Here is a 27,183-nt window from a genome sequence, read left to right as displayed (position 1 = left end):
CCAGTCCAACAACCAATGATGTGCTATCATTATTATCATTCATGTGATCAACCAAAGTATTTTAGTTGAAAACTTTTTCAGGGGTGCTCGATATTTCTGGGCACCCTGTACTTACACCCTAGTTTTAAAATTTTTTTTCAAGAAATATCACAAAAATCTCAATAGATATGTGCGATTGAAACAGCTGCATCATAGGTACGTCAATTTTCATTTTGGGTTTGGGTTTAGGTACTTCAACTGAATTTAGATATTGTTCAACTTTGGAATCACTTTCAACATCGAGTGGGGAAAAAATGTACTTTCAAAGCCAAAAATTTTCAAAAAAATTGCATTACAATTCCGAGAAGAAATGTTGACTGTTGCACTTCTGAAATATTTTATTAAATTTTAGAAGAAATGAAAAACGAAATTTTCGTAGATTATAAGTAGGTAGGTACCTATTCGAAGAAAATGATTGTGTGGGAATCGTTGAAAAACTTATTCGTAAAACTAGTTCACCGTATTTGCCGATTGAAAATTCGATTGGTGAATAATTTTAAGATGGACTTTTTCATGTTTTAAAACTTGAAAATTTTCGGTAGAGTGTTTTTCGATAATTTTGTGATTTCTGTCCACCTCCCTTCCAGAAAAATATCTTCGTTACATTTTTGTTGGACTAGCGTATACTTATTTAATGAATGAAAGCTATAATGGTGAAAGTTTATATTGGATTAAAAACAAAAAACTTGAAAGAATAGCTGTAGGTAGGTAATAGTTGCTGTGTCATTTAACAATAAACAACTGATCGAGATGTGAATATTTCGATCCACACGCATCAAAATATTATCCCATTGTATTGTATTTTAAAGGTGGGTAAAAAATGTAGGAGTAAGTAGGTAATATAAATTTTACAAATTAATAAGAATCAGTCGTACTAGTCAGACTCTTAATTTCATGCCATGATAGCAGGATGGAGCCTTCAATCATCTGATTCATCACTGGTATGACCATAGTCATCTCCGCAGCCGATTGTCTCCTCTGACAAATACATCCAGTGAATAATCTTCATCATATCTCTGTCTGAGTAACGTAACTCAAATTCTCGAATCTGACGCTTATCGCCATGGAAAACCCATTTAATAACTTTCTTCAGAACAGACGGATATATGTTCGTTTTCCTTGAAATGTGTTTTTCTGCCCTTCTTTTCATGATTCTGTTTATTTCACGTGACTTGAATTTTTCTACTTGTCTCCTTTTCGATGAAAATTTCCAACGTAATAGTTCGTCTAATGATGAAAACGATAACTTTACATCTCTGCCATTAACGTACCGTTCAACTACTTCGCTCAAAAGAGTACAAAATAATTGATCAATTGGAAGCGAACGTCTGAATCGCTTTGTATTTTCTTCATCGCCGCAATAACACCACGTAGCAAATCTCTGCACATTCATTCTTTTCAATGATCTGACCCAACCGGTATGACATACTTCTAGAAAACTATCGATTATATTTTCTTTGGCAGTGATTACTTCTCGAGGAGTAAGAACTTGATTCAAGAGATTATCAATTTCGGTAAACTTTTCATCGCCATTTGGTCGGTAACAATCGCGATAAGTGCAGTGAGTCTGTAAAAAAGTAAAAACAGCATTCCTCTTTTGATATCGAGCTACTTCCGGGTTTGGAAACAACTCGTCTAGAAATTGAGACAATTTTTCCCAATTATCAGCTTTACGCAGTACTTTTGTGATTAGTAATTGAGATCGTAGCAAAAACTCCTTGAAACGTGTTTGTAAAGTTGGTTTCAAAGTGAACAACTGGAGGAATTCGTTGAACTCTTCACGACTCGAGTAGAATAAATCTCTAAAACGGTGCATGATTTCAATTCCATCTGGAAAACCAGACTCCATTGCTTCAATAAGTAAATTTTCCCTGACCGTCACACTGTCAGTTTCGTTTAAACAATGATTAATTAATGAAATGAACATATCCCGATGATTCAATATTAAACGCGGTCCAGCTTGTAACAAAAATTTCTGTTTGAATTCGGGCGTTGTTCGAGATAAAACAGTTTTCAGAAATTCACACCTACTGGAACTTCTAAACCTTGAGTTTCTTTTTAAAAACTTGTCTGTAATTTGACAATTTTTCACGTTTATCATATAATCGATTAAATTCAGTGGTGCGGTGTTCCACGAATAAATTGAAAATTCCACACAGCTGTCTTCAGTTGGTATTCTATTCTTCAAGATTTGTTCAAGCAAAAGTTCGTACTTCTGACCTTCAATCGTCAATTTGATACGATCCCAAACCGCCCTCGTTAGCTCGAATTCTCCCAAAGTCAAAAAGTTCACAATAATGGTAAGAGGTTCTTCAGAATACAACCGCTTGAGCTGATTTTTATTCAACTTTGAGAATAAAATCTTCTGATATTTTTTATAATGCTCGTCTCGAATTAAATTCTTGGTCACTTCCACTTGATCGTTTTCATCGAAAAAATCCCAAAAATATTCGTACACAGACCATTGATATTTAATGCTGGTTGTATTCCATCTCAACGAATCAAGCATCCTTGTCAAAGCAAATTCATAGCTTGGATCATATCTATCAGGAGTGGTCCTTCTTTTACGTTTTATCCAGTAATATGTTAGTTTGCTTTCGAACGATCTGGTATTTTCCACACTTGTGATGAACTCTTCACTCAAAGAATCCAGGGGGAAATCCATTACACAATTCACAACACAGTATTTAGTTATTACTTCGAATATGAAATCGTCGTCATTCAAATGTCTTCTTGAACGCAATAAAGCTTTCTCTATCGTTTTTTTGACGTCAATGTGGCCACTCGAGTCCCAAACCAGTCCGTAAAGATAAAAATGCGAATAAGAATCGTAATCGTTTACGCTGCTCAATCTCAGGATATCAGATCTGACTGATCTGAGAGAATGCACTTCTTGTTCCATCTCAGCACGAAGTGCTTTCATTTTTTCTCTGATGCGGTTGGGTACCATCAAATTATCGATCACTTTGTTTACATTTCTAAGATAATCGAATTTTCCAAAGCATTGAGTCGTGTAGTAATAATTTGACGTTTCTAAAGTTGCTACAAGAGTAGCCATGTCTTCTAAACTTGGAATGAGTTGTTGGACGTATGTGTTTTTATCTTCCAAATCGATATGAGCAGTTTTCACTCCATTATAAGAATTTCCATCCAGTTTCTGAAACAAAAATATAAATACCTATTATAAATTTTCTAGCCCATGTTATAAAAAATGTCGTCAGCTTGGAAATATTTTCAAATTTTGATCGAAATTCAAGTACCTATAGGTATAGGTATCTATCTCATATTGAATTTTGCAAGAAAATGAATTCAAAATTTAAAAAAAAAAAAACATAAATTTAAGGTTGCCCTCAGGAAACAGGATCACGTACGTGGTGACGTCCTGATAGTGATGTTTTGTATAATAAGGTCAGTTCTTGAAATGATTTTTTCAATTTTTTTTTTCAAAAAATTGGTCATTAAAAAAATATTTTTCCATAAAATCAATCCCATAATGAAATTGATTTTTCTAGATTCCTAAACATATTTTTCCGTTTTCGTTTTTGCAATATTTTTACCAGTTTTACACAATTTCAGTCCAGGAAATAGTAAAAACTGAGAAGCAAGAGTTATTTTTTCCTAATCTAACAAACTTCTCGCTAAAAGGTTCCTTTTACCTTTGACAATTTCAGTCCTTTTCTGATAATGTTTTTATTTATTTTTTTTCATTTCTAAATTATTACAAACAATTGTTATACTCATTAGGTATTTTTCGCAAAAATCGAGGTACCTAATCGATTCTTCTAAAAATAAAATTGATGCCTACTTATACCTACAAAAAAATCGATGAAAAACTGATTTTTTAAAGGTGACTTTTTTGATTCTCGAAATAAATTTAGATCGACAACCCCTAATATCACGAGAAAATGGATTCTAATTTACCAACAAGAAAAATTCAAGATGATCAATTTTTTCCAATTTTTATTTCATTTGCAAAAACATGACCATTTTTTTTTTTAATTTGACACCATATCTGTACTTCACAAAATATAAAAAAGTGAGACTTCTTATCACGACAGCTGGCTGAGCTGGCAAATATTCTGACTTATTTTGGGTTCCTAGAGGATACTTTTTGTATTACTTAATCTGAATTTTCGTAGCATAAAATCCTAACTTAACCTTGAAAACTACATATTAAATAATGGTTTCGAGTATTCTTTATTATATACCTATTCACCTTTATTGGATGAGCTGAGGAATCATCTATTGCCGAGTCTGGTAATTCTTCTGAAGCAAACAAATCACGTTCTACGGCGTTGAACCCTTGACGAAAATTCACATCGTTTGACATGTTTTAAGAATCTGAAAAAAATCATTCGCGTTAATTTGATTGAATCAATCGTAGGTACTCAATTAATCTACATAAAAAAAGGTAATGAAATCATCTTTCGTCTCCCTCTTCCCAATCCTCGTAATATTCATAAATCAATCAACGAATTATTTATAACTCAAATATTCGAATAGGTAATCACTTATTTTCAAAAAGGGAAATACTTTCCGCATGTGAAGTAAAGTTATCAGCCCAAAAACCAACAAGGAAGCCTCTCAGTCAATCAATCGTCAGCAATGATACTTTCAACTCCCATATAAGTACAATTCAGCTGATCAAAGGAAGAACTGAGGGTAATCCTACCAACAGAAAATTCCATAAATACCTAAGTAGATGAAAAAATCGTATAACCTGCAGTTACCTATTGCTTCGAAAAATATCCTTTTTCAATCACAAATTCATAAGCATTGGTTTCAGATCATTAATTTTAATAGAAATTATTTTATTTCTTACTATTTAAATTAGGAATTTTCATTGTTTGAGACATATTTATGAGAAAGGCGCGCACACAGTAGGTAAAAATTTTTTTGTCATTTTGTGTAAAAATTTACTACCCCGAGGCCCAACTGCGTACATACTTAAACATATTATCGTTATTACGACTTTTGAAGGAAACAAAATTACCTGTAGCCTATAGCAAATTAGCAATCAATTGAAGAATTAAATTTTAGAAACATTCGATCCAACGATGCACAACATTCAATAATTATAATTTTCTACAGTCAAAATGTCAATAACACTTTGCAGCAACGGCAAAACGCAACTGTAGTAAGCAGAAATCACTAAAGAAGAGAAGAGAAAGAAATGAGAAAACTAAAAGGAACAATAACAAAACAATTCAACAATAAAGCCTAAAGGGAAAGAGGGATTCCCTCCTGAGAGTAGATGCGAGGGGGGTGGGGGATTTCACGGTTGACCTTCGCGGCGATGCACTCGTGGAGTTGCATGGCAGGTAGGATGCACCACCTGGGCACCTGCCAAAACGCCAAGAGGGCAAGAGCACGTGGAGGTTATTTAAACTTTTGCGTTGCGGCGTTTTAAAGTACCTAGCTACCTATCAAAATGCATTAATTTTGTATAGTGAATTTGAATTTCACAAAAGTAATGACTGGAAATATATTACGTACTGGTATATAACATCCCACAAACACAACTCGAGACATAACTGGAAAAAAAAAGAACAGATACGTAACTTACGAGTTGCAAAGTCACTCTTTTCGTGAAAAAATCAAGCAAAAAACCGAAAAATTAGTGTTTAGCAACAACTCGAATTCGATGAACATCAATCATCATGATGACATAATGAAAAATTTTCGCATTCATAAAATACCTAGGTATAGGTACTTATTAATGCTGAAATTTTTATTCCTTTTGCCTCAGATTTGGTCTCGGCTCATTTCTCCCACCTCCTCTATTTTTTAAAGGCCATTTTTACTACAAAAAATCAATTTTTTTCAAAATTCAAATGGACTACATTTTTTTCTCCTCAGTGTGAATTCAGCCCGAAACTCATTTTTGAAAATTTTTGATTTGTCTGGTTCTTTCTGTGTGGTCTTCAGATGCACAATAGGCCAGTTTTTTTTTCAATCAGACTTGAAAATTTTTTGTACCTAAGTCATCTAGAACAAAATCCTTTCTTTTTTTTCTGAAAAAAAATGTTTAAAAACTGTAATGAAAACGCTTCTTTTGAGATTGTAATTTTCTTCGAATTATTTTAATTTGGGTATTTATGTATTTATTTTTGGAACAGTCAGGTATGTTGAAACCCCATGATATTGTAATTTCATTGAAAATGCTCGAAACAAATTTAAAAATTTGAAAAACGAAAATTTGAGATGGTGTTGGTAAATTTTAAAATGCACTTTTTCGTGTTCATTGAAACTTGAGAATTTGTCGTAGGAGTGTTTTTCGGTAATATTTGTTATTTCTGACCACCTCCCTCTCTGAAAAATATATTTGCATGTGACTCGCAAACTTGGTCTAAAATAAAGAAAAAAACTGATGATAAGAGTTCATATGTATTAGGTAGATTACAAAACTTAAAATGAATAAAAACAAAAACTTTGTTTAAATAGGTATAAGTACATAATGTGCCAGTCAACGATAAACAACTGGACGAAATGTGAACCTTTCAATCCACACGTACCTACCTATTAAATATTATCAAATTGTATCTTAAAGGTAGATAGTAAATGTAGGTATGGTATAAATTTTATAAATTAATGAGAATCAGTAGCACTATAGGTAGTCAGACTCTTCGTTCATGCTATGTATGATAGTTTTCATAGTCAGAGTCAAACTTATCAACCTCACTATCGCTATCCGTATAGTCAGAGTCTAACTCATCATCGGTAAGTTTAGGAAAATGGCGTCTTCCACCATCTGATTCATCACTGGTATGACAGTAGTACTCTCCGCAGCCGTCGGACTCTTCTTCAAAACCCAACCAGTGAATAATTTTCATCATATCTGTTTTTGAGTAATGGTGCTCAAATTCTTGAATCTGGTGCTTATCGCCATGGAAACCCCATTCAATAACTTCATTCAGGACACGCGGATATATGCTCGTTTTCCACAAAAAGCGTTCTTCTGCCTCACTTTTCATGATTTTGTTTAATTCATGGGACTTGAATTTTTTTATTTCACTTGTTTTCGATGAAAATTTCCAACATAAGAGCTCGTCTAATGAAGAAAATGATAACTCGTCATCTCTGCCATTAACGTGTCGTTCAACTATTTCACTCAAAAGATCACGAAATAATTCATCAATTGGAAGCGAACGTCTGAAACGCTCAATGTTCTTGTCATCGCCGCAATAACACCACGTAGCGAATCTCTGCACATTCATTCTTTTCAAAGATCTAAAATAACCAAGTCGACAATATGCTTCTAGAAAACTATTGGCTATATTTTCTTTGGCAGTGATTACTTCTTGAGGTGTAAGAACTTGATTTAAGAGGTTATCAATTTCGGTAAATTTTTCATCGCCATTTGGTCGGTAACAATCGTGGTAAGTGCAGTGAGTCCGTAAAAAAGAATGAACAACATTCCTCTTTTGATATCGAGCTACTTCTCGGTTCGGATACAACTCGTCTATAAATTGGCACAATTTTTCCCAATAATCAGTTTTCCACAGTACTCTGGTGATTAGTAATTCAGATGCTAACAAACACTGCTTGAATTGTGTCTGTAAAGTTGGTTTCGAAGTGAATAACTCGAGGAATTTGTCAAATTCTTCACGACTCGAGTACATAAATAAATCTCGAAAACGGTGCATAATTCCAGCTGGTGGATTCTCCTCCATTGCTTCGATCAGTAAATTTTCTCTGATTGCCACACTGTCACTTTCGTTCAAACAATGATTAATCAGTGAAATGAACACATCCGGATGATTCAAAGCTAAACATCTTCCAGCTTGCAGGAAAAATTTCTTTTTGAATTTGAGCGTTGTTTGAGACAAAACAGCTTTCAGAAATTTACACCTACTGGAACTTTCAAGCATTGGTTTTCCTTGCAAAAGCGTGTCCGCAATTTGACAATTTTTCACATTTATCAGGTACTCGATTAAATTCGAGGGTGCTGTGTTCCATGAATAAACTGAAAATTGCAAACGGTTTTTTACATGTAATTTTGAATTCTTCCAGATTTGTTCAAGTAGAAGTTCGTATTCCTCACATTCAATGGTCAACTTGATACGATCCCAAGTCGCTTTCGCTAGCTCGAGTTCTCCCAAAGATAAAAAGTTGACAATAATGGTAACAGGGGCTTCAGAATATAAACACTTGAGCTGATTTTTATTCAATTTTGAGAACACAATCTTCTGGTATTTTCTGTAATTATCGTTTTGAATTAAATTCATGGTCATTTCCACTTGATCGTTTTCATTGAAAAAATCCCAGAAGTATTCGTACGCAGACCATTGATATTTACTGCTGAAAGCCCGTTTCAACGAATTAAGCACATGAGTTAAAGCAAATTTATACGGATAGTAGCTTTCGTCCAATCTATCAAGAGTAATCCTGGTTTTACATTTTATCCAGTAATATGTTAGTTCATGTTTGTAAAATCTTTCTTCTTCCACTGTTCTGATGAATTTTTCACTCAATGAATCCAGAGGAAAATCCATTATATAATTCACTAAACAGTGTTTAGTTATTTTTTCGAATACGAAATCGGCATCATTCAAATGTCTCGAACTCGATAAAGCTTTCTCTATCGTTTTTTTTTCGTCAATGTGGCCACTCGAGTCCCAAACCAATCCATAGAGATGAAAATACGAACGCGAACTGTAATTGTATACATTGCTCCATTTCCAAATTTCAGAATAAAGAGAACGCAGTTCTTTTCTCATCTTAGCACAAAGTGCTTTCATTTTTTGTGTGATGCGGTTTTGTACCATCAAGTTATCGATTACTTTGTTCACATTTTTAAGATGGTCGAATTTTCCAAAGCATTGAGTCCTGTAGTGATAATTTAACGTTTCTAAAGTTGCTACAAGAGTAGCCATGTCTTCTAAATGTGGAATGAATTGTTGGACGTATGTATTTTTATCTTCCAAATCGATACGAGCGGTTTCCACTCCATAACAAGAAGTTCGATTCGATTTCTGAAATAAAAATAACACACAATAATTATAAAAATTGAAGTTGAGCTAATTAAACCTAAATGAAGAAAGTCACATAAAGACGGTTACAAAACAACAGCTCGTTTTCTTGCCAGTTACAAAAAAATTCGTTAGCCTGGATACATTTTCAAATTTTTGATCGAAATTTAAGTAGGTACCTATCCATCGGCCATCTCATACTAAATCTTACGCAAAAGTGAATAAAAAAGTGAAAAAAAAATTAAATTAAAACCTAGAAATCAAAGGGTATTGCTCCTTGGAAAACAGGATCACGTACGTAGTGACGTCCTGTTGTCATTGTTTTGTAAATAAAATCAGTTCTTGAAAGAATTTTTCAAATTTTTGAAAAATTTGATAATTCAGAAATTGCATTTCCATAAAAACAATTTCATGAAATCATAACGGAAATCAAGTTTTATTGGTTCCTATACCTACTTTTCGTCTTTGCAATATTTTTGCCAGTTTTTCCACAATTTTAGTGCTTTTGATAATTTTTTCCATTTTTAAATTATTCTGAACAACGTTCACTCATGTTTTTCTACAAAAAATCGAGATGATCGATTCATGTAATAAAGCCGATCGGTAATAAGTACTAAGTAGTACCAAAAAAATTTAGTAAGAAGGAAAATTCACAAGGAGCAATTTTTTCAGTTTCATTTTTATTTGAAAAACATGGCCAGTATTTTTGATTTGATACCATTTGTCCCTGTTCTAAGAATAATAAAAAACTGAGATTTCTTATCACAACAGCTGGTGAACATTTTGAGTTCTTGGAGGATACTTTTGTTAAATATACTTATTCTGAATTTTCGTAGCAAAAAATTCCAACTTCATCTTATAAAAACTATTACATAGTACGTAGTTTCGAGTATTCTAAATTATTCACCTTTATTTGATGAGCTGAAGAATCATTCAACACCGAATCTGGTAATGAATCTGGAAAAAAAGACATTATTCATGTTAGTTCGATTGAATCAGTCGTAAATTAATCTACACAAAATAATGAAGTGGATACTCAAAAATTCGAATAATCACTTCTTTTCGAAAAGGGAAATACTTTCCGCATGTCAAGTAAAATTATTAGCCCAAAAACCAACAAGGAAACCTCTCAGTCAATCAATCGTCAGCAATGATACTTCAAACTCTCATAATATGATTCACGGATTCAGCTGCTCAAAGGAAGAACTGAGGGTAATCTTACCTACAGAAAATTTCGTAAATAGGTAGATGAAAAAATCGTACATACATTGCTTCGAAAAATATCCCTTTTCAATCACAAATTCATAAGCATTGGTTTCTGATTAATAATTTTAATAGAAATTATATTATTTTTTACTATTTAAATTAGGAATTTTAATTTTTTGAGACATATTTGTGAGAAAGGCACAGGTAAGAAAATTTTTGTCATTTTTAAGGATATGTTTAAGTATCTAGGTATGTATTACTTGAAAATTTATCGTTATTATTACGACTTTTGAAAGAAACAAAATTACCTGTAGCCTATAGCAATTAATTGAAAAATTAAAGTTTAGAAACATTCGATCCAACGAAGCACAAAATTCAAAAATTATAATTTTCAACAGTCAAAATGTCAATAACACTTTGCAGCAATGGCAAAACGCAACTGTAGTTAGCAGAAATCACAAATGCAACTAAAGAAGCGAAATGAGAAAAGAAACAATAAAAAAACAATTCAACAATAAAGCCTAAAGGGAAAGGGATTCCCTCCTGAGAGTAGATGCGAGGAGTTGCATGGCAGGTAGGATGCACTGTGCCAAAACGCCAAGAGGGCAAGAGCACGAGGTAGAGTTCAACGTATATAGTCCGGCATATGACAATAGGAGTAATTGCAACCCCCCCCCCGCCGATCCTCCGGGACAACTTTTTTCTTAAAGGGGACATCCTAAGGAACATTTTAAAGCAAAGTTGCCAAAAAAAAAAGTTGGCCTTACTTACAAAATGGTGGCCATTTTGATTGACAGGTCAGCCGAAATCGCAGATTTTGCGTTTTAACATAGGACTTGCACGAACTTTTTCAAACTTTACAAAGGTAGATCGAAAGATCATGCAAAAATTTATCACCTGTCAAAATTTCCAGTGCTGAAGTGCGTTTTTCGATTTTTGGTGAATTTTTGAAAATCGAATTTAGGCCAAAAATGAGGGAAAAAATCAAAATTTCACCAAATTGACCAAGAAAGCTGAAATTTGGGATACACCCTATTTTCGTCATGCCAAATCGATTGCAAACGGTTTCAACTCGTTTTGAGCAGTTCTGGAGCCTCCAGAAAATTTTTGAAACTTTAAATTTTTACGAAATTTCATCAAAAATGGAGATGGAAAGCTGAAATTTACTCTACAATTCAATTTCAACACCCTCTGAAGACGACTTCAGTTGAGGAGCTGGATATCAAAACGCCGTAAGTCCATTTTTATGAAAATTGAGATAAGAGTGTTTTCCTATGTAAAATTCAACGGGGAATCGATTGCAGCCATCGTCGTAAATCCATCTGCCATGCTTCACCTCGAAAATCCCACTCAAAGTTGAGATTTACTTCAAAACGCAGTAAAAACCAGCAATTTTGCTTCAAAACGCAGTAACTACACTATTTCTAGCGTTTTTTGTGTTTTAAGGTTGGTAAACATTGATTTCAGAAGGTGGTTACTGTTGGTAATGAAACTATAGACTTTTACAAAATTTCCAACATATTGTTCAATCATAATCACACTTGGCCTGAACATAAAAAACAAAATCTTGTGTCATGACTTCATGACTCAGTCACTATGGCAAACGGCGCTTTAATTTTGAATATTTTTTTTACTATTTAATAGATAATAATCATTAAAATGGTTCTCTACCCATGTGTTTTTATTTCAGTAAGAGAGTGCCGGTTTATTTACTGCGTTTTGATATAAAATGTGCGTGATTTTTGTAGCAAGTTTCAGATCAAAACGCAGTAACTGTCTTTTTTCAGATCAAAACGCAGTAACTTTTTTTCTCCCCCTTCCCACGTTCCCCCCGGTTCTCAAAAATTTGGGCACTTTCATGTTTTGAGGTCATGGTGACTTCCACTTTCCTCTGATACCACATTTGACCCCCTTGACTCCCCCCGACCGACCCCCCCACAGTTTTTCCTCATTTCTGAAAATTTTGCAAAATGGACTTACGGCGTTTTGATATCCAGCTCCTCAGTTGGGTTCAAGTAATTTTAGGGCCTCCAGCGACTTTTTTTGAAAATTACTGGAGCCTCCAGCAGATTTTTGAAGCTTTAAATTTTCACAAAACTTCATCAAATAGAGATGGAATGCTGAAATTTACTCTACACTCCAATTTTAACACCCTCTGAAAACGACTTCTGGTTGATTTCAAGTCATTTTAGAGCCTCCAACGACTTTTTGGAACATTACTGGAGCCTCCAGTAGATTTTTGAAACTTGAAATTTTCGCGAAATTTTATCAAATTAAGATGAAGAGTTGAAATTCATTCTGCAAACTAATTTCAATACGCTACGAAGTTGACTGCTGGTGAATTTCAAGTCGTTTTGGTCCCTCCAGCAACTTTTTGAAAGGTTGTATGACTTTTTTTGGAAAATTGAAATTTCCTAAAAGTAGCTGGAAGCTTCAAAAGGCTCCAGTAATTTTCAAAAAAGTCGCTGGAGGCCATAAAATGACTTGAATGAGTTGAACCCAGGTGAAGTCGTCTTTAGAGGGTGTTAAAATTAGAGTGTAGAGTAAATTTCAGCTTTCCATCTCCATTTGATGAAATTTTGTGAAAATTTAAAGCTTCAAAAATCTGCTGGAGGCTCCAGTAATTTTCAAATAAGTCGGTGGAGGCCCTAAAATTACTTGAACTCGCCTGAAGTCGTCTTCAGAGGGTGTTAAAATTGGAGTGTACAGTGGTGTGCGAATTATTAGACTAGCGCAATATTTTGCTACTGCATAAACAGATTTTTGGGGAAATACGAACTATTTAATGAATTAAACTGATTTTGAATTATTTATACCATATCATTGACCACAAGGAACACTTTTTCTTGGTTTGGAAGCATTCATTTACTTTAAAAAAAAATTTTCGAGTTGTAAAATGAAATTTCACCATTTAGGAAAAAATCAGTTTTTCAGTAATAAATAATTATAAATTTCTAAATCTGGAAGCAATTAAACATGGATTCCGATTAAATGGACATCTATGGACCTTAGCCGATGCTGATTGGCCATTGGTTTTCAAAATGAAGCTGTATTTTCGAAATGCGCCATTTATCATACTGGAATTTGGAGTAACAGAAAAGTCAAAAAAACATGTTTTTCCGTTGCTGATTTCTCAATTTCAACCAAAATTCAAAAAATGGGACACCAAAATGACCGGAATTTAGTTGCGGATCTCCTCCCGTTGACAGAATTTTGCTATCTCATTTTGCTCTTGCAAAATTCGCAAAAGAATCTTGAAAAATGAGATTTTAAAAATGCACAAAAAACGACGTTTTTCAAGCTACTTCTGCTCGTGGAAGGAAAACGCGAATACCAATCGTTTCGCTCTAACCGCCATTCGATTCCTCATAAAATTTACTTTCAGAATCAACTCCTGAAAAAATGTATTGCGATAATTTGCGAGGTTTTAATCATTTCTTTATTCACAAAATCGCTCATGCAGCAAAAATCGCATATAAGGCGATCTTGAGAAAAAAGAAATTATTAAAACCTCGCAAATTATCGCAATACATTTTTTCAGGAGTTGATTCTGAAAGTAAATTTTATGAGGAATCGAATGGCGGTTAGAGCGAAACGATTGGTATTCGCGTTTTCCTTCCACGAGCAGAAGTAGCTTGAAAAACGTCGTTTTTTGTGCATTTTTAAAATCTCATTTTTCAAGATTCTTTGTCCCATTTTTTGAATTTTGGTTGAAATTGAGAAATCAGCAACGGAAAAACATGTTTTTTTGACTTTTCTGTTACTCCAAATTCCAGTATGATAAATGGCGCATTTCGAAAATACAGCTTCATTTTGAAAACCAATGGCCAATCAGCATCGGCTAAGGTCCATAGATGTCCATTTAATCGGAATCCATGTTTAATTGCTTCCAGATTTAGAAATTTATAATTATTTATTACTGAAAAACTGATTTTTTCCTAAATGGTGAAATTTCATTTTACAACTCGAAAATTTTTTTTTAAAGTAAATGAATGCTTCCAAACCAAGAAAAAGTGTTCCTTGTGGTCAATGATATGGTATAAATAATTCAAAATCAGTTTAATTCATTAAATAGTTCGTATTTCCCCAAAAATCTGTTTATGCAGTAGCAAAATATTGCGCTAGTCTAATAATTCGCACACCACTGTAGAGTAAATTTCAGCTTTCCATCTCCATTTGATGAAATTTTGTGAAAATTTAAAGCTTCAAAAATCTGCTGGAGGCTCCAGTAATTTTCAAAAAAAGTCGCTGGAGGCCCTAAAATTACTTGAACCCACCTGAAGTCGTCTTCAGAGGGTGTTGAAATTGAATTGTAGAGTAAATTTCAGCTTTCCATCTCCATTTGATGAAATTTCGTAAAAATTTAAAGTTTCAATAATTTTCTGGAGGCTCCAGAACTGCTCAAAACGAGTTGAAACCGTTTGAAATCGATTTGGCATGACGAAAATAGGGTGTATCCCAAATTTCAGCTTTCTTGGTCAATTTGGTGAAATTTTGATTTTTTCCCTCATTTTTGGCCTAAATTCGATTTTCAAAAATTCACCAAAAATCGAAAAACGCACTTCAGCACTGGAAATTTTGACAGGTGATAAATTTTTGCATGATCTTTCGATCTACCTTTGTAAAGTTTGAAAAAGTTCGTGCAAGTCCTATGTTAAAACGCAAAATCTGCGATTTCGGCTGACCTGTCAATCAAAATGGCCGCCATTTTGTAAGTAAGGCCAACTTTTTTTTTGGCAACTTTGCTTTAAAATGTTCCTTAGGATGTCCCCTTTAAGAAAAAAGTTGTCCCGGAGGATCGGCGGGGGGGGGGAGGTGCAATTACTCCTATTGTCATATGCCGGACTAATAGGTACGTTAATATTATAGCTCCCTAATATTAATATAGCTTGCAAATTGCAATGCACCAGCATTCACCGCAATCCCTCGCTACGTAACTAATAAATATTTTGGAAGCTGTAGAAAATATTGCCTACCTATGTCAAAGGTGTAAAAAAACACTATTACAGACGAAAAGTCCACTGAAAGAAGCAGACAAGTCATTTTTTAAAACTTTTGTGCTATGGCGTTTTAAAGTACCTATCAAAATGCTTTAATTTTGTAGTGAATTTGAATTTCATAAAAGTAATGACTGGAAATATATTACACAACATCCCACAAACACAACTCGAGGACTAATATAGAAAAAAAAACAGAAACAGATAGGGCCCTACGTAACTTACAATTACAAGTTGAAAAGTCACTCTTTTCGTGAAAAAATCAAGCAAAAAACCGAAAAATTAGTGTTTAGCAACAACTTGAATTCAATAAACAATTAAACATCAATTACCTATCATGATGACATAATAAAAAATTTTCGCATTCCAAATACCTACTTACTAATGTTGAAATTGTATTCCTTTTGCCTCAGATTTAGTCCTGGCTCATTTCTCTCACCTCCTCTATTTTTTAAAGGCCGTTTTTACTAAGTACAAAAAATCAAATTTTTTCAAAATTCAAATGGATTACATTTTTTTACTCCTCAGTGTGAATTCAGCCCAGAACTCATTTTTGAAAATTTTTGATTTGTCTGGTTCTTTCTGTGTGGTCTTCAGATGCATTATGCCAGTTTTTTTTCAATTCGACTTGAAAAATTTCTGTACCCAAGTCATCTTTAAAGAACAAAATCCTTTCTTTTTTTTCTAAAAAAAAAAGTTTAAAAACTCGTAATTAAAGCGCTCCTTTTGAGATTGTAATTTTCGACTAATTATTGTAATTTAGGTATTTATGTATTTATTTTTGTAACATGATATTGTAATTTCATTGAAAACGCTCAAAACAAAGTTGATAATTTGAAAAACGAAAATTTGAGATGGTGTTGGTAAATTTTAAGATGCACTTTTTCGTGTTTAGTGAAACCAACAAATTTTCGAAGGAGTGTTTTTCGGTACTATTTTGTGATTTCTGACCACCCCCCTCTCTAAAAAATATATTAGCGTGTAATGAATGAAAGTTCGAGTCTTGATAAAACAGATGGTAAGAGTTCATAATATGTATTAGGTAGATTACAAATACAAAATGAATAAAAGCTAAAACTTTGTAAAAATAGGTAGGTATAAGTATACCTACATATGTGCTAGTCATGAGTCAACAATAAGCAACTGGACGAAATGTGAACCTTTCAAGTTTCAATCCACACGTATTGAATATTATCAAATTGTATCTTGAAGGTAAGTAGATAAAAAATGTAGGTATGGTATATGTAAATTCTATAAATTAGAATCAGTCGCACTATAGGTAGTCACTTAGTCAGACTCTTCGTTCATGCTATGATAGGTAGTTTTCATAGTCAGAGTCAAACTCATCAAACTCACTATCGCTATCGGTAAAGTCAGTGTCAGAGTTTAACCACGAATCGTCACGTTTAGGAAAATGGCGTCTTCCACCATCTGATTCATCACTGGTATGACTGTAGTACTCTCCGCAGCAGTCGGACTCTTCTCCAAAACCCATCCAGTGAATAATCTTCATCATATCCGTTTCTGAGTAACGCTGCTCAAATTCTCGAATCTGGCGCTCATCGCCATGGAAAACCCATTCAATAACTTCCTTCAGGACACGCGGATATATGTGCGTCTTCCACAAATGGTTTTCTTCTGCCTTTCTCTCCATGATTTTGTTTAATTCACGCGACTTGAATTCTTTTATTTCATTCGTTTTCGATGAAAATTTCCAATGTAAGAGTTCGTCTAATGAAGAAAACGATAACTCTGCATCTCTGCTATTAACGTATCGTTCAACTATTTCACTCAAAAGACCACGAAATAATTTATCAATTGGAAGCGAACGTCTGAATCCCTCTATCTTTTCTTCATCACCGCAGTAACACCACTTGGCAAATCTCAGCACATTCATTCTTTTCAAAGATCTAAAATAACGACGCTGAAAACTATTAGCTATATTTTCTTTGGCAGTAATTACTTCTCGAGGGGTAAGGACTTGATTTAAGAGATTATCAATTTCGGTAAACTTTTCATCACCATTTGGTCGATAACAATCGTGGTAAGTGCAATGAGTCCGTAAAAAAGTGAAAACAACGTTCCTCTTTTGATATCGAGCTACTTCTCGGTTCGGATACAACTCGTCTATAAATTGGCACAATTTTTCCCAATAATCAGTTTTCCACAGTACACTGGTGGTTAGTAATTCAGATGCTAACAAACACTGCTTGAATTGTGTCTGTAAAGTTGGTTTCGAAGTGAATAACTCGAGGAATTTGTCAAATTCTTCACGACTCGAGTACAAAAATAAATCTCGAAAACGGTGCATAATTCCAGCTGGTGGATTCTCCATTGCTTCGATCAGTAAATTTTCTCTGACTGCCACACTGTCACTTTCGTTCAAACAATGATCAATCAGTGAAATGAACACATCCGGATGGTTCAATGCCAAACATCGTCCAGTTTGCAGGAAAAATTTCTGTTTGAATTCGAGCGTTGTTCGAGACAACACAGCTTTCAAAAATTTACACCTACTGGAATTTTTAAGCATTGGTTTTCCTTGCAAAAGCGTGTCCGCAATTTGACAATTTTTCACATTTATCAGGTACTCGATTAAATTCGAGGGTGCTGTGTTCCATGAATAAACTGAAAATTGCCAACGGTTTTTTACATGTAATTTCGGATTCTTCCAGATTTGTTCAAGTAGAAGTTCGTATTTCTCACATTCGATGGTCAACTTGATACGATCCCAAGTCGCTTTCGCTAGTTCGAGTTCTCCCAAAGATAAAAAGTTGACAATAATGTTAAGAGGTGCTGCAGAATACAAACGCTTGAGCTGATTTTTATTCAATTTTGAGAATAAAATCTTCTGGTATTTTCTGTAATTTTCGTTTCGAATTAAATTCATAGTCATTTCTACTTGATCGTTTTTATCGAAACAATCCCAGAAGTATTCGTACGCAGACCACTGATACCGACTGCTGGAAGCATGTTTCAACGAATTAAGCACAGCAGTTAAAGCAAATTGATACTGTTTGTAGCTTACGTCGTGTCGCCTAATAGGCTTAGTCCTTGTTTTACGTTTTATCCAGTAATACGTTAGTTGATGTTCAAATAATTGTCTTTCTTCCACTTTTCTGATGAACTCATCACTCAATGAATCCAGAGGAAAATCCATTATATAATCCACTAAACAGTGTTTAGTTATTTTTTCGAATTCGAAATCGGCATCATTCCAATGTCTCAAACTAGATAAAGCTTTCTCTATCGTTTTTTTGTCGTCAATGTGGCCACTCGAGTCCCAAACTAGTCCGTAAAGATAAAAATACGAACTGTAATCGGCGCAACCGTATACACTTTTCCATCTCCGAATTTCAGAATAAAGACAACGCAGTTCTTTTCTCATCTTAGTACAAAGTGCTTTGATTTTTTCTGTGATGCGGTTTGGTACCATCAAGTTATCGATTACTCCGTGCACATTTTTTTCAAGATGATCAAATTTTCCACAGCATTGAGTCGTGTAGTAATAATTTAACGTTTCTAAAGTTGCTACAAGAGTAGCCATGTCTTTTAAACGTGGAATGAATTGTTGGACGTATGTATTTTTATCTTCCAAATCGATACGAGCGGTTTCCACTCCATAACAAGAAGTCCCATCCAGCTCCTGAAACAAAAATAATATGTACTTACACAATGAAGAAAAATTTAAGTTGAGCTATAAACCTAAATAAAGAAAGTCACATAAAGACGGTTACAAAACAATTTTTGTTTTCTTGGCAGTTACAACAAATTTCGTTAGCCCGGATGTGGATACATTTTGAAATTTTTGATCGAAATTTAAGTATCCATCAGCCATCTCATACTGAATCTAACGCAAAAGTGAATAAAAAATTGAAGAAAAAAAATTAAAATAAAACCTAGAAATCAATGGTTGCTCTTGGGAAACAGGATCACGTACGTAGTGACGTCTTGTTTGTCATTGTTTTGTAAATAAAATCAGTTCTTGAAAGGTGGCTAAGTGGTGGATTTTGATCCAATATTTCTCACGAACGAATAAAAATTTCATATTTTTAAAATTATAAATCAATAGGTACTTCAGAGTCCAATCTCTCAATTTAATTAGAAACAAAATTTCAAAAATCTAATCACACCTGGAAAATTGCTTCAAAATTCACCACTTAGCCAAGTGATGCCTAATTAACGTCTATGAATACGGCCCTTATTGATTCCTATTCTTTTCGTCTGAGCAATATTTTTGCCAGTTTTTCCACAATTTTAGTCCTTTTGATAATTTTTTCCATTTTTAAATTATTCTGAATTTCTGAACGTTTATTTATATTTTCCTACAAAAAATCGAGATGATCGATTCGTGTAATAAAATTGATCGATAAGTAGGTAGGTACCAAAAAATTTTGATTTTAATTTAGAAAGAAGGAAAATTCACGAGGAGCAATTTTTTTAGTTTTATTTTTATTTGAAAAACAACGCCAGTATTTTTGGTTTGATACTACATATTTTTGTCCCTGTTCTGAGAATAAAAAAAAAATGAAATTTCTTATCACGACAGCTGGTGAACATTTTGAGTTCTTGGAGGATGCTTTTGGTAAAATATTCTGAATTTTCGTAGCAAAAAAAAAAATTCCAACTTCATCTTGGAAAAACTATTACCTACATGATTATAGTTTCGAGTATTCTAGATTATTCACCTTTATTTGATGAGCTGAGGAATCATTCAACACCGAATCTGGTAATGAATCTGAAAAAAATCATTCATGTTAGTTCGATCGAATCAATCGTAAATTAATCTACACAAAATAATCAAGTGGACACAGGTAAGGAAGTGTATATACTTACCTGGGTATTTTTAAAGCCCAAATTTTTCATTAAAAAATAGAAATAAAAAACAACAAGTCAACAACAAACAAACATAGATCACAGGGAATTTTTTATCGCAGTTTCATAATACTTGACTATAGGAATATTTTATCGTATAATTTCGTTTTGAAGCCTACAGACAAGATTACTTGAAGTAATGCGACCTCCGGATACTTTCACCATCGAATGTAATTTTCAAGCATGCGTTTATGAGTTTGTTTACATTACGTTTCACGTGTGTACTGTGTACATATATACTTATGTATAATTACCATCCTCATATCCTGAATTCCTAATTCCTAAATACATGCAGATGGTGTAAAAGGCTCAACTACTTAAATACATATAGAGTAAATATGACTTTTGAATTGAAGGAAACAAAACTACCTGTAGCCTAGCATATTTATAAAGAATTAACTTTTGGACATTTATGATCAACTGGAGCACAATTCACAAACACAACATTCAAGAATATTTTACAATCAAAATATCAACACTACCCCAATGTAAAAGCAAACACAACTGAGTGAACTGTTTAAGTGAGTGTCACTGTGTGAGTGTGTGTGTACTATAATGTGCCGAGAGCCATCATGATCATTCTCTTTTCATAGCGGGGGTGGAAGAGGTGGAAGGAAGAGACTGGAGACAGCAGTGCAGTATGCCTTCGCTATGCGCATGCTTTTAGACTGGAGATTTCTATGCGTGTGCGGTGTGTCTATAGGTACATTTTTGAGAATTATGGTGATTTTATCACGTCTTTTTCATCCAAATTATTTGTTTTACTCATTTTCAAAGGATTTTATGCGAATTTTCTTTACAAAACAATTTCAGAATTTTTGAAAACACAAATTTTCGAAAACTTTTGCCCTAGCTAGGTACATTATAACATATGTAGGTACTTAGATTTAGGGTGGATCACTATAAAAAAATATTTCGCAGGATTTTGATCAAATTTAGTGGAGGCCTTTATGTTGAGTTGAAAGTCACTCAGGAAAATCTGTAGGGTGCATTTGTGGAGGGGAGATATGGGTCTTCACAGAGGAAGCATTTTCAAAAAAATCGCGAATTTTTAGGCTATGCCACTGCCATCGAAATTCAATATCACTTTTAGGCTTCTATTGAGAGGTTGAAAAGGGTGTTCAGCTGTTCACGTGTAAGATAGGTAAAATGCCCCTATTCTCGGATTTTTGAAATTTTGATTGGACATTATTGGATACCTCTAAAAAAGATGTTGGACTGTGGACACAAGATTTCCTCCATCCTTTATTCCTTCCTCGACCACAATAACGAAAAAAACGTTTCATCATTCTTTTTTTTTAATATAGAAAAAATCATAGTTTGACGAGTTTTGAATGAAAAATTTTGAGCACACATAAAATACATAGAATAGACACGAGTCTCACCTCGTGAATTTCTTCAACATTTTTTGGCCGCTCAAGGGAAAGATATTAAAAAAACAAAGCAACGGACCTTTGCATGCAGCCACAGGCTATCTATGTTTACGAATAATATCTAAACCTATCCTCACCTTGAATGTGATTTTCATTAGTACGATTTTGAATAAGAATGCATTCAAAAACGAGGGTAGCATTATTCTTTCTCTGGATTTCAACACCGAAGTTCAGGTTTATTTTATATTTGAAAGGTTCGCCGTCAGTCTCGTTGTCAATGGTTTCCTTGTAATCTTCAACCTTTGCATAATGAGTGGTGTTAAACCTGACTGAAATTCTGAAAAAAAAAACAACAAATTCGAGTAAAATTTCAATAAAAAATATACCTAGATGGGTAAATAAATGATACGATTCGATACCCGCATTTCACGTAATAAGTGCCTCACAGGTTATACTCACTTTTCATAGGGAAGAGATTTGCTAATAAAAATAACATCACTCTTGTCAACTTTTTTTTCGAAACCACAAACTTCAGAGTCTGCTTTTTCCTTTGTTTGGGGTTGGCCGATTTCTTGTTCTAGGTGCTCCAGTAATTTTTTTTCAATTGATGAGATAATATCTAGTAGGTAAGTCACGAGTCTGTAGTTAGTTTCATCAATGCAATGTAATATACGAGTATGTATAGGTTTTGGTATGTTTATTTAGGTAGGTAGTATAGGTACTTACTTTCAATAGAAAATTGTGCCGAGGACGAGGAGAAACTGCGGTCAAGAATAGATTTGAAATTGTTGACTACCATTTGTTGTGGGCTAATAGTTCTCCCAAAGGTACTGTACAGCAGTCGTTGTGAGTTTGAGCATAGCTTAACGCAGGATCTCATACCACCATTCATTTTGAACGTTTTGTTGCAATCAATCCATTAAGGAAAAAATAATAATTTAAATGTGGGTAGTAATTTAAGGGTGAAAAAACACTCGAGTTATATTAAATCACTCTAGTACATGATGATGAAATACACGAGCACGAAACCACCGAGCACACTTTTTGCTAATGCCAACGACAGAAATCACTCGTGATAGACGCGCGAGTGCGACGTCACAAAATCGGGGGTTCTCATCTATATTTCTTGTTTCATCACTGGTATTGTTTGCAGAGATAGCCGGAAAAAATGTCTAAAATCATCGAGATCAAACACTAGTGAGATTATTTAAGTATCTCTTCCTAAAGTTGCTTCATACGTTAGAATATATTAGAATTTAGATAGAAAATATGACAATAATTGTAGGTACTCGTAATTTTATTTCTTATTGCATCATCCCCCAAAGGAAAGGAAATTGATAATGATAACTATACTTACTACGTAAATAGGTTTCGTGATTTCATCATTTCAGTTTTACAAAAGGTAGTGATTGTTTTAGGTTCAAAAGTTATATCGCAAATTGAAGTTGAAAAATAGAAAAACGGCTTTCAAATTACGAGATTACAAATTGATTTTTGCAGCTTACATGGTCTCTAAACTATGAAAAATCGAATCAATTTTTAGAGTTTGCATGGCCTCCAATCAATAAAAAATTGACTCCATTTTTGGAGCTTGCATGTCCACCAAACTAGAAAAAAAAAATTTAGAGCTTATTTTTTTGATCAGAATAATATGAATTTCAATAATAAGTGCCTAAAGATGCAGGATTGTCGGAACCTTAAAAGTGGTCATTTTTTTCGTTTTTTGAACCAATTTTTTTGAAAAAAATGAAAAATTTTCACTCTTGCTTCGCTCAAGCAATACTTTTGTCTTTTTAGCTTTTTTCAATAATTATTGATCATTCCTTTTCAAAGGTTTTCAGGAAATAAGCTAAAATTTCGATTTTATGATGTTCAATCAGAACGTTGAAATTTTTATTTTTTGTCGGCGAAATGATATGATACACAACCCCCCCCCCCCCAATAGCATGACTTCGATCCGCTTCTGGGCGAGAGAAAGTAAAAAATTGAAGTAGTTTTGAAAATTTCATGTTTGGTATCCATTAAAAATATTTTTTAGAAAATGCCAGCAAAATAATTGTAAAAACGCAATTTTTCAAAAAAAAAAATTATTTTAAAAGCACAACATTGCATGTAGATTTTGGTATATTTTAATGGAATTTTAGGTGCCTTGCGAGAGGGCAATAACCCTTTTTGCCATCCCTTCACTATGCCACTGAATATAAAAAAAAAAAAATTGGCCTAGTAATAAAAGTGATTTTTTTTTTTTTTTAGAGAAAAAAGTGATATTTGAAAATATTGCTTGAACGCCTTGTACTATCCTACTGTACTCTAGGTTTGTTGGTGATGTTTGGTGTTCTTGAATATAATATTATAGTACCTAATACCTATATTGCTAAAAAAAAGTCCTACTTTTCATAAAAAAATTCAAAGAAGTTCTGCACAGGGTTGAAAATCGAGCAACTGAAAATTTAATACTGGGCCAGTGAAAGTGAAACGCAAATAATGTACTGGTTTTTACAAGATGAAAAATCTCGAATTTTAAAAGAATTACAAAATTGTCAGCTTTGCTGCAGTTTTATCGAAAACTCTTCTACCTCTAAGTTGACCAAACCCCACCATCATGACAGACTAAAGGAAACAATTTTACAAGATCAGTTGATCAAAAAAAAAAATCAAAAATATGCTCGTTAAAATGAACAATTATTTTCAAAAGAAAAAAAAAACAATACGCATCACACATTTAATATTACAAGATTTTATTAAAATTGTTATATAAAATATACAAAACGTTATTTTAGGACTCGAAATTAAATAACCGAAATAAATATATCGATACAATCTTTCTTAAAAGATGAGACAAAAAAAAAATCGAACAAATATACAAAATATACAAAACAGAAAAAATTACACGCATTTGATATTTTGATTATATTGCTACGTTTTATTAATCAACCCTTAAATAAAAAAAAAATAAATAAATAAAAATAACATAAAAACTTGACTTTGGATAACTTTTGCAGACACTTTTAAAAAGCGCATCACATTCGATGAAAAATGTGGAATTTAAAAAATGAAAACCATATACGTACACATAAATAGGAACAAATTTTCTACAAATGCCAGGCTAAAACAAAGGCAGTGTCCGCGTTAAAATTAATGGCATTTTCTTCTTCGTTGTAATAATCTTTTAAATACGGAAGATCATTTTTAAAACGCTACGTCTTTCAAAAACCAAAAAAAAAACATACACATAACTACGTATATAAAAAAAGCATTAAAAAAATAAAAATGTCAAAAAAAGAAAAAAAACGTAACAAACGCAATATACAATTTCCTATTTTTAAAATGGTAAAAACAAAACGTTAATTTACGCATTCGCGTAATTTTTTCGTATTGTTAAAAAAAAAATAAATAAATTTGAAAGATAATCTATATCACAGTTAAAAATAATGAGACAAAGCAGGGAGGTTTATTGAAAATAATAATTTAAAAAATAATCGTTCTAAATATAAAATTACCACTTAAGCCAAACTGATTCAAAATTCAAGCGAAATTAATGCGAAATTTTTTCCATATATATTTGTTTTAAAATCATAAACTCGTCACACGTGCCGACATTTTTTTTCCAAATGCTTAATTTTTTGCCAACAATGTGATTTTTGGTATTTTTTTTCGTTTTTTTTCTTCATTCTACCAACACTCCCCGCCTTTCGTGTGAATGAAAGTTTACTCTCATAAAAATAATGGCAATAAATTTTAAATGCAAAATAGAGAATGGTATGTAACGCGAAGGTATCTTATCAATATAAAAATAACAACATTACAATTCGAATTGTTTGTACATATTTTACATTTGTTTCAAATTAAAAAAAAAAATTAATATTAATCGAACAATTCATCTTTTCGTTTTCAAAAATGAGACCAGTGTGATGGGCGTTGACAAGGACTTGGTAATTTATACTGAAATTCGAAATCAATTTCTCAAAAATTTATATTCAGTTGGAAGACTCGATGTCCTCATTCTTCTCCACCTTCTTCAAATTCATTTCAACTTTTCACTCCAATTTCAAGACAATAAAATATTATCCTTTCTTTTCCAATTTTTTTTTCTCGCCACAGATATGTAAATTTCAGAAAATCGAACCATCAAAGCACCAATCCTCTCCCTTCATTTTACCCGACTTCTCCATCACACACAGACCCAAAAAGGAGAAACGACCAGAGTATACTCAATCGAGCAAGGAAAAAAAACTACACAATACACATCACAGAATAACAACACATACATTTGCCATTATACATAAAAAGTTTAAAAAAAATAATACCCCATCGAATCTCCTCATGGTCTGGTTCGTTCATCAATATAATGACTATACCATCTCGAAGGTGACTTTTACTCCTCATTATACGAGAAAACTCTCCGATAAATTGGCCGATAATTGATTCCTAATCATTTGTATACTATTCATAATCTTCTTCTGATGACTGACTAAATTTATTCCGATGGAATTCAATTCTGGTACATTGAGCCGGATTACCGTTTCCATCGACGTAATACCAGCTTGATCGAAATTCTCTAGATATCTGATCATTTTTATCGAACTTAGCCATTCCGCTACCGAACTATAACTGGTCATGTCGGGCGTATCTGGACAAAGCGGATTTACAGTTCTGCAAAATACAGAAAAATAGCGAACATTAGAGGAGAATCAAAAGCATGATCAAAAATCAATCTCGTAACTAAAATTAAACGAAATAATTTAATAATAATTTATGAAGAGGTGGGAGTTCTGGGTACTGGAAATTTTAGAAAAAGAAGCAAGCTAAGGAAGCAAAGATTTTACAATAATATTGTGCAGTGATTACATCCTGTGTCGTACCTCCTGTTCAATTTCCAAAAAAAAAAGAAGAAGAAAAAACTCGAAATGAATAAAATAAATAGGAAGTGGCATAAATGAAAAAAAAATCCAAAACAATCACAAATGTAATCATTTTAAATTTTCAGATATTTTTCAGGATATTTGAATGTGAAAAAGAAAACATATGATCTGAAAGTTACGAAAGATTGAAACATAAAAAAGAAGAAAAAAAAACAACCAGAAATTCAATTTTTAATTTTCAGGATAGGTATTTGAACGTGAAAAAGAAAAAATATGATCTGGAAGTAGAAAAATTTGAATCATAAGAAAAAGATGGAAAAAATCAAGAACAATCAGAAATTCAATTTTGAAAAAAATCGGAGATTTGTGATGCAGTGGAGGGAAAAACTAGTAACAAACATGAGATGAAAATAAAACAAAAATTTGTATGAATAACTTGAAAGTTTTTCTTTAAGTTCCCATAATGTAAAGCTTCGTAATATCAACAGATAAATGAGAAGGGGAAAAAGTGAGGCACCTTTTTTTGTTTAAGAACTAAAATGAAAGCGCTTCTTTTTTTAATATTGTATTTTTTTATGAATTATTTTCCTTTTTTTTCATTTTTTTAAAAAGTACCCCAGAAAAGCCTAAAATTCAAGTATAAAATTTTAACCTTTCTCCTACTTTATCAAAAAAAGTTGTGGAGTGTTTGCAAAATGCTTCGCTAGTGATAAATTGAAATAGCCAAGGTATTTTTGACACCATCTCTACAAAGTAGTAAAGTGTTTGAGAAAATGTCTTGCCAAAAGTCCTATTTAAGTTAAATCCTGCTTTCTAATTTTGAAATTAGATCAAGGCAACTTTTCAAAACTTTCAAAAA

The 27,183-nt window shown here is 33.0% G+C and overlaps 3 protein-coding genes across 19 annotated transcripts in view; all 3 read right to left on the bottom strand.

The window, feature by feature from the left end:
* Positions 1-687: 687 nt before the first annotated feature.
* Positions 688-22,663, bottom strand: LOC135846838 (uncharacterized). Of its 4 annotated transcripts, XM_065366142.1 has the most exons (5): positions 22,189-22,663; positions 21,922-22,081; positions 21,600-21,799; positions 19,903-19,952; positions 16,234-18,860 (listed from the first exon to the last, which is right to left on the bottom strand). In XM_065366142.1, the coding sequence occupies exons 1-5, from the start codon at positions 22,352-22,354 to the stop codon at positions 16,524-16,526; spliced, it is 2,913 nt and encodes a 970-aa protein (XP_065222214.1). In that variant the 5' UTR covers positions 22,355-22,663; the 3' UTR covers positions 16,234-16,523. The 4 variants fall into 4 exon arrangements, with proteins under 4 accessions (XP_065222216.1, XP_065222217.1, XP_065222215.1 ...); XM_065366144.1 differs by lacking the exons at positions 16,234-18,860; positions 19,903-19,952; positions 21,922-22,081; positions 22,189-22,663 and adding exons at positions 688-3,196; positions 4,256-4,380 and having other exon boundaries at positions 21,600-21,738; XM_065366145.1 differs by lacking the exons at positions 16,234-18,860; positions 19,903-19,952; positions 21,600-21,799; positions 21,922-22,081; positions 22,189-22,663 and adding exons at positions 688-3,196; positions 4,256-4,380; positions 20,459-20,598.
* On the bottom strand, positions 6,414-9,969 carry LOC135846839 (uncharacterized). Its single transcript, XM_065366146.1, has 2 exons — positions 9,919-9,969; positions 6,414-9,014 (listed from the first exon to the last, which is right to left on the bottom strand). The coding sequence occupies exon 2, from the start codon at positions 8,913-8,915 to the stop codon at positions 6,675-6,677; it is 2,241 nt and encodes a 746-aa protein (XP_065222218.1). The 5' UTR covers positions 8,916-9,014; positions 9,919-9,969; the 3' UTR covers positions 6,414-6,674.
* Positions 22,664-24,170: 1,507 nt separating the features above from the next.
* Positions 24,171-27,183, bottom strand: part of Eph (Eph receptor tyrosine kinase) — a 395,699-nt gene continuing 392,686 nt past the window's right edge. For 13 of the 14 annotated variants that reach the window (XM_065365324.1, XM_065365329.1, XM_065365327.1 and 10 more), the window contains one exon: positions 24,171-26,115. In XM_065365324.1, coding sequence (XP_065221396.1) covers positions 25,848-26,115 — 268 coding nt within the window. In that variant the 3' untranslated portion in view covers positions 24,171-25,847. The remainder of the gene's footprint in view (positions 26,116-27,183) is intronic. The other variant, XM_065365336.1, reaches the window with a different exon arrangement.

Source organism: Planococcus citri, chromosome 5, assembly GCF_950023065.1.
Source record: "Planococcus citri chromosome 5, ihPlaCitr1.1, whole genome shotgun sequence".
NCBI classification, from domain to species: domain Eukaryota; kingdom Metazoa; phylum Arthropoda; class Insecta; order Hemiptera; family Pseudococcidae; genus Planococcus; species Planococcus citri.
Note: the sequence above shows the minus strand (reverse complement) of the source record. Positions and strands in the feature narration are given on the sequence as shown.

Coding starts and splice junctions, on each gene's coding strand:
- LOC135846838 (XM_065366142.1), bottom strand. CDS start 22,354: ATGAATGGTGGTATGAGATCCTGCGTTAAGCTATGCTCAAACTCACAA. Junction 22,082..22,188: donor GGCACAATTTTCTATTGAAA/GTAAGTACCTAT, acceptor CTTACCTACTAG/ATATTATCTCATCAATTGAA. Junction 18,861..19,902: donor CCTCAGCTCATCAAATAAAG/GTGAATAATCTA, acceptor TTTTTGTTTCAG/GAGCTGGATGGGACTTCTTG.
- LOC135846839 (XM_065366146.1), bottom strand. CDS start 8,915: ATGGCTACTCTTGTAGCAACTTTAGAAACGTTAAATTATCACTACAGG.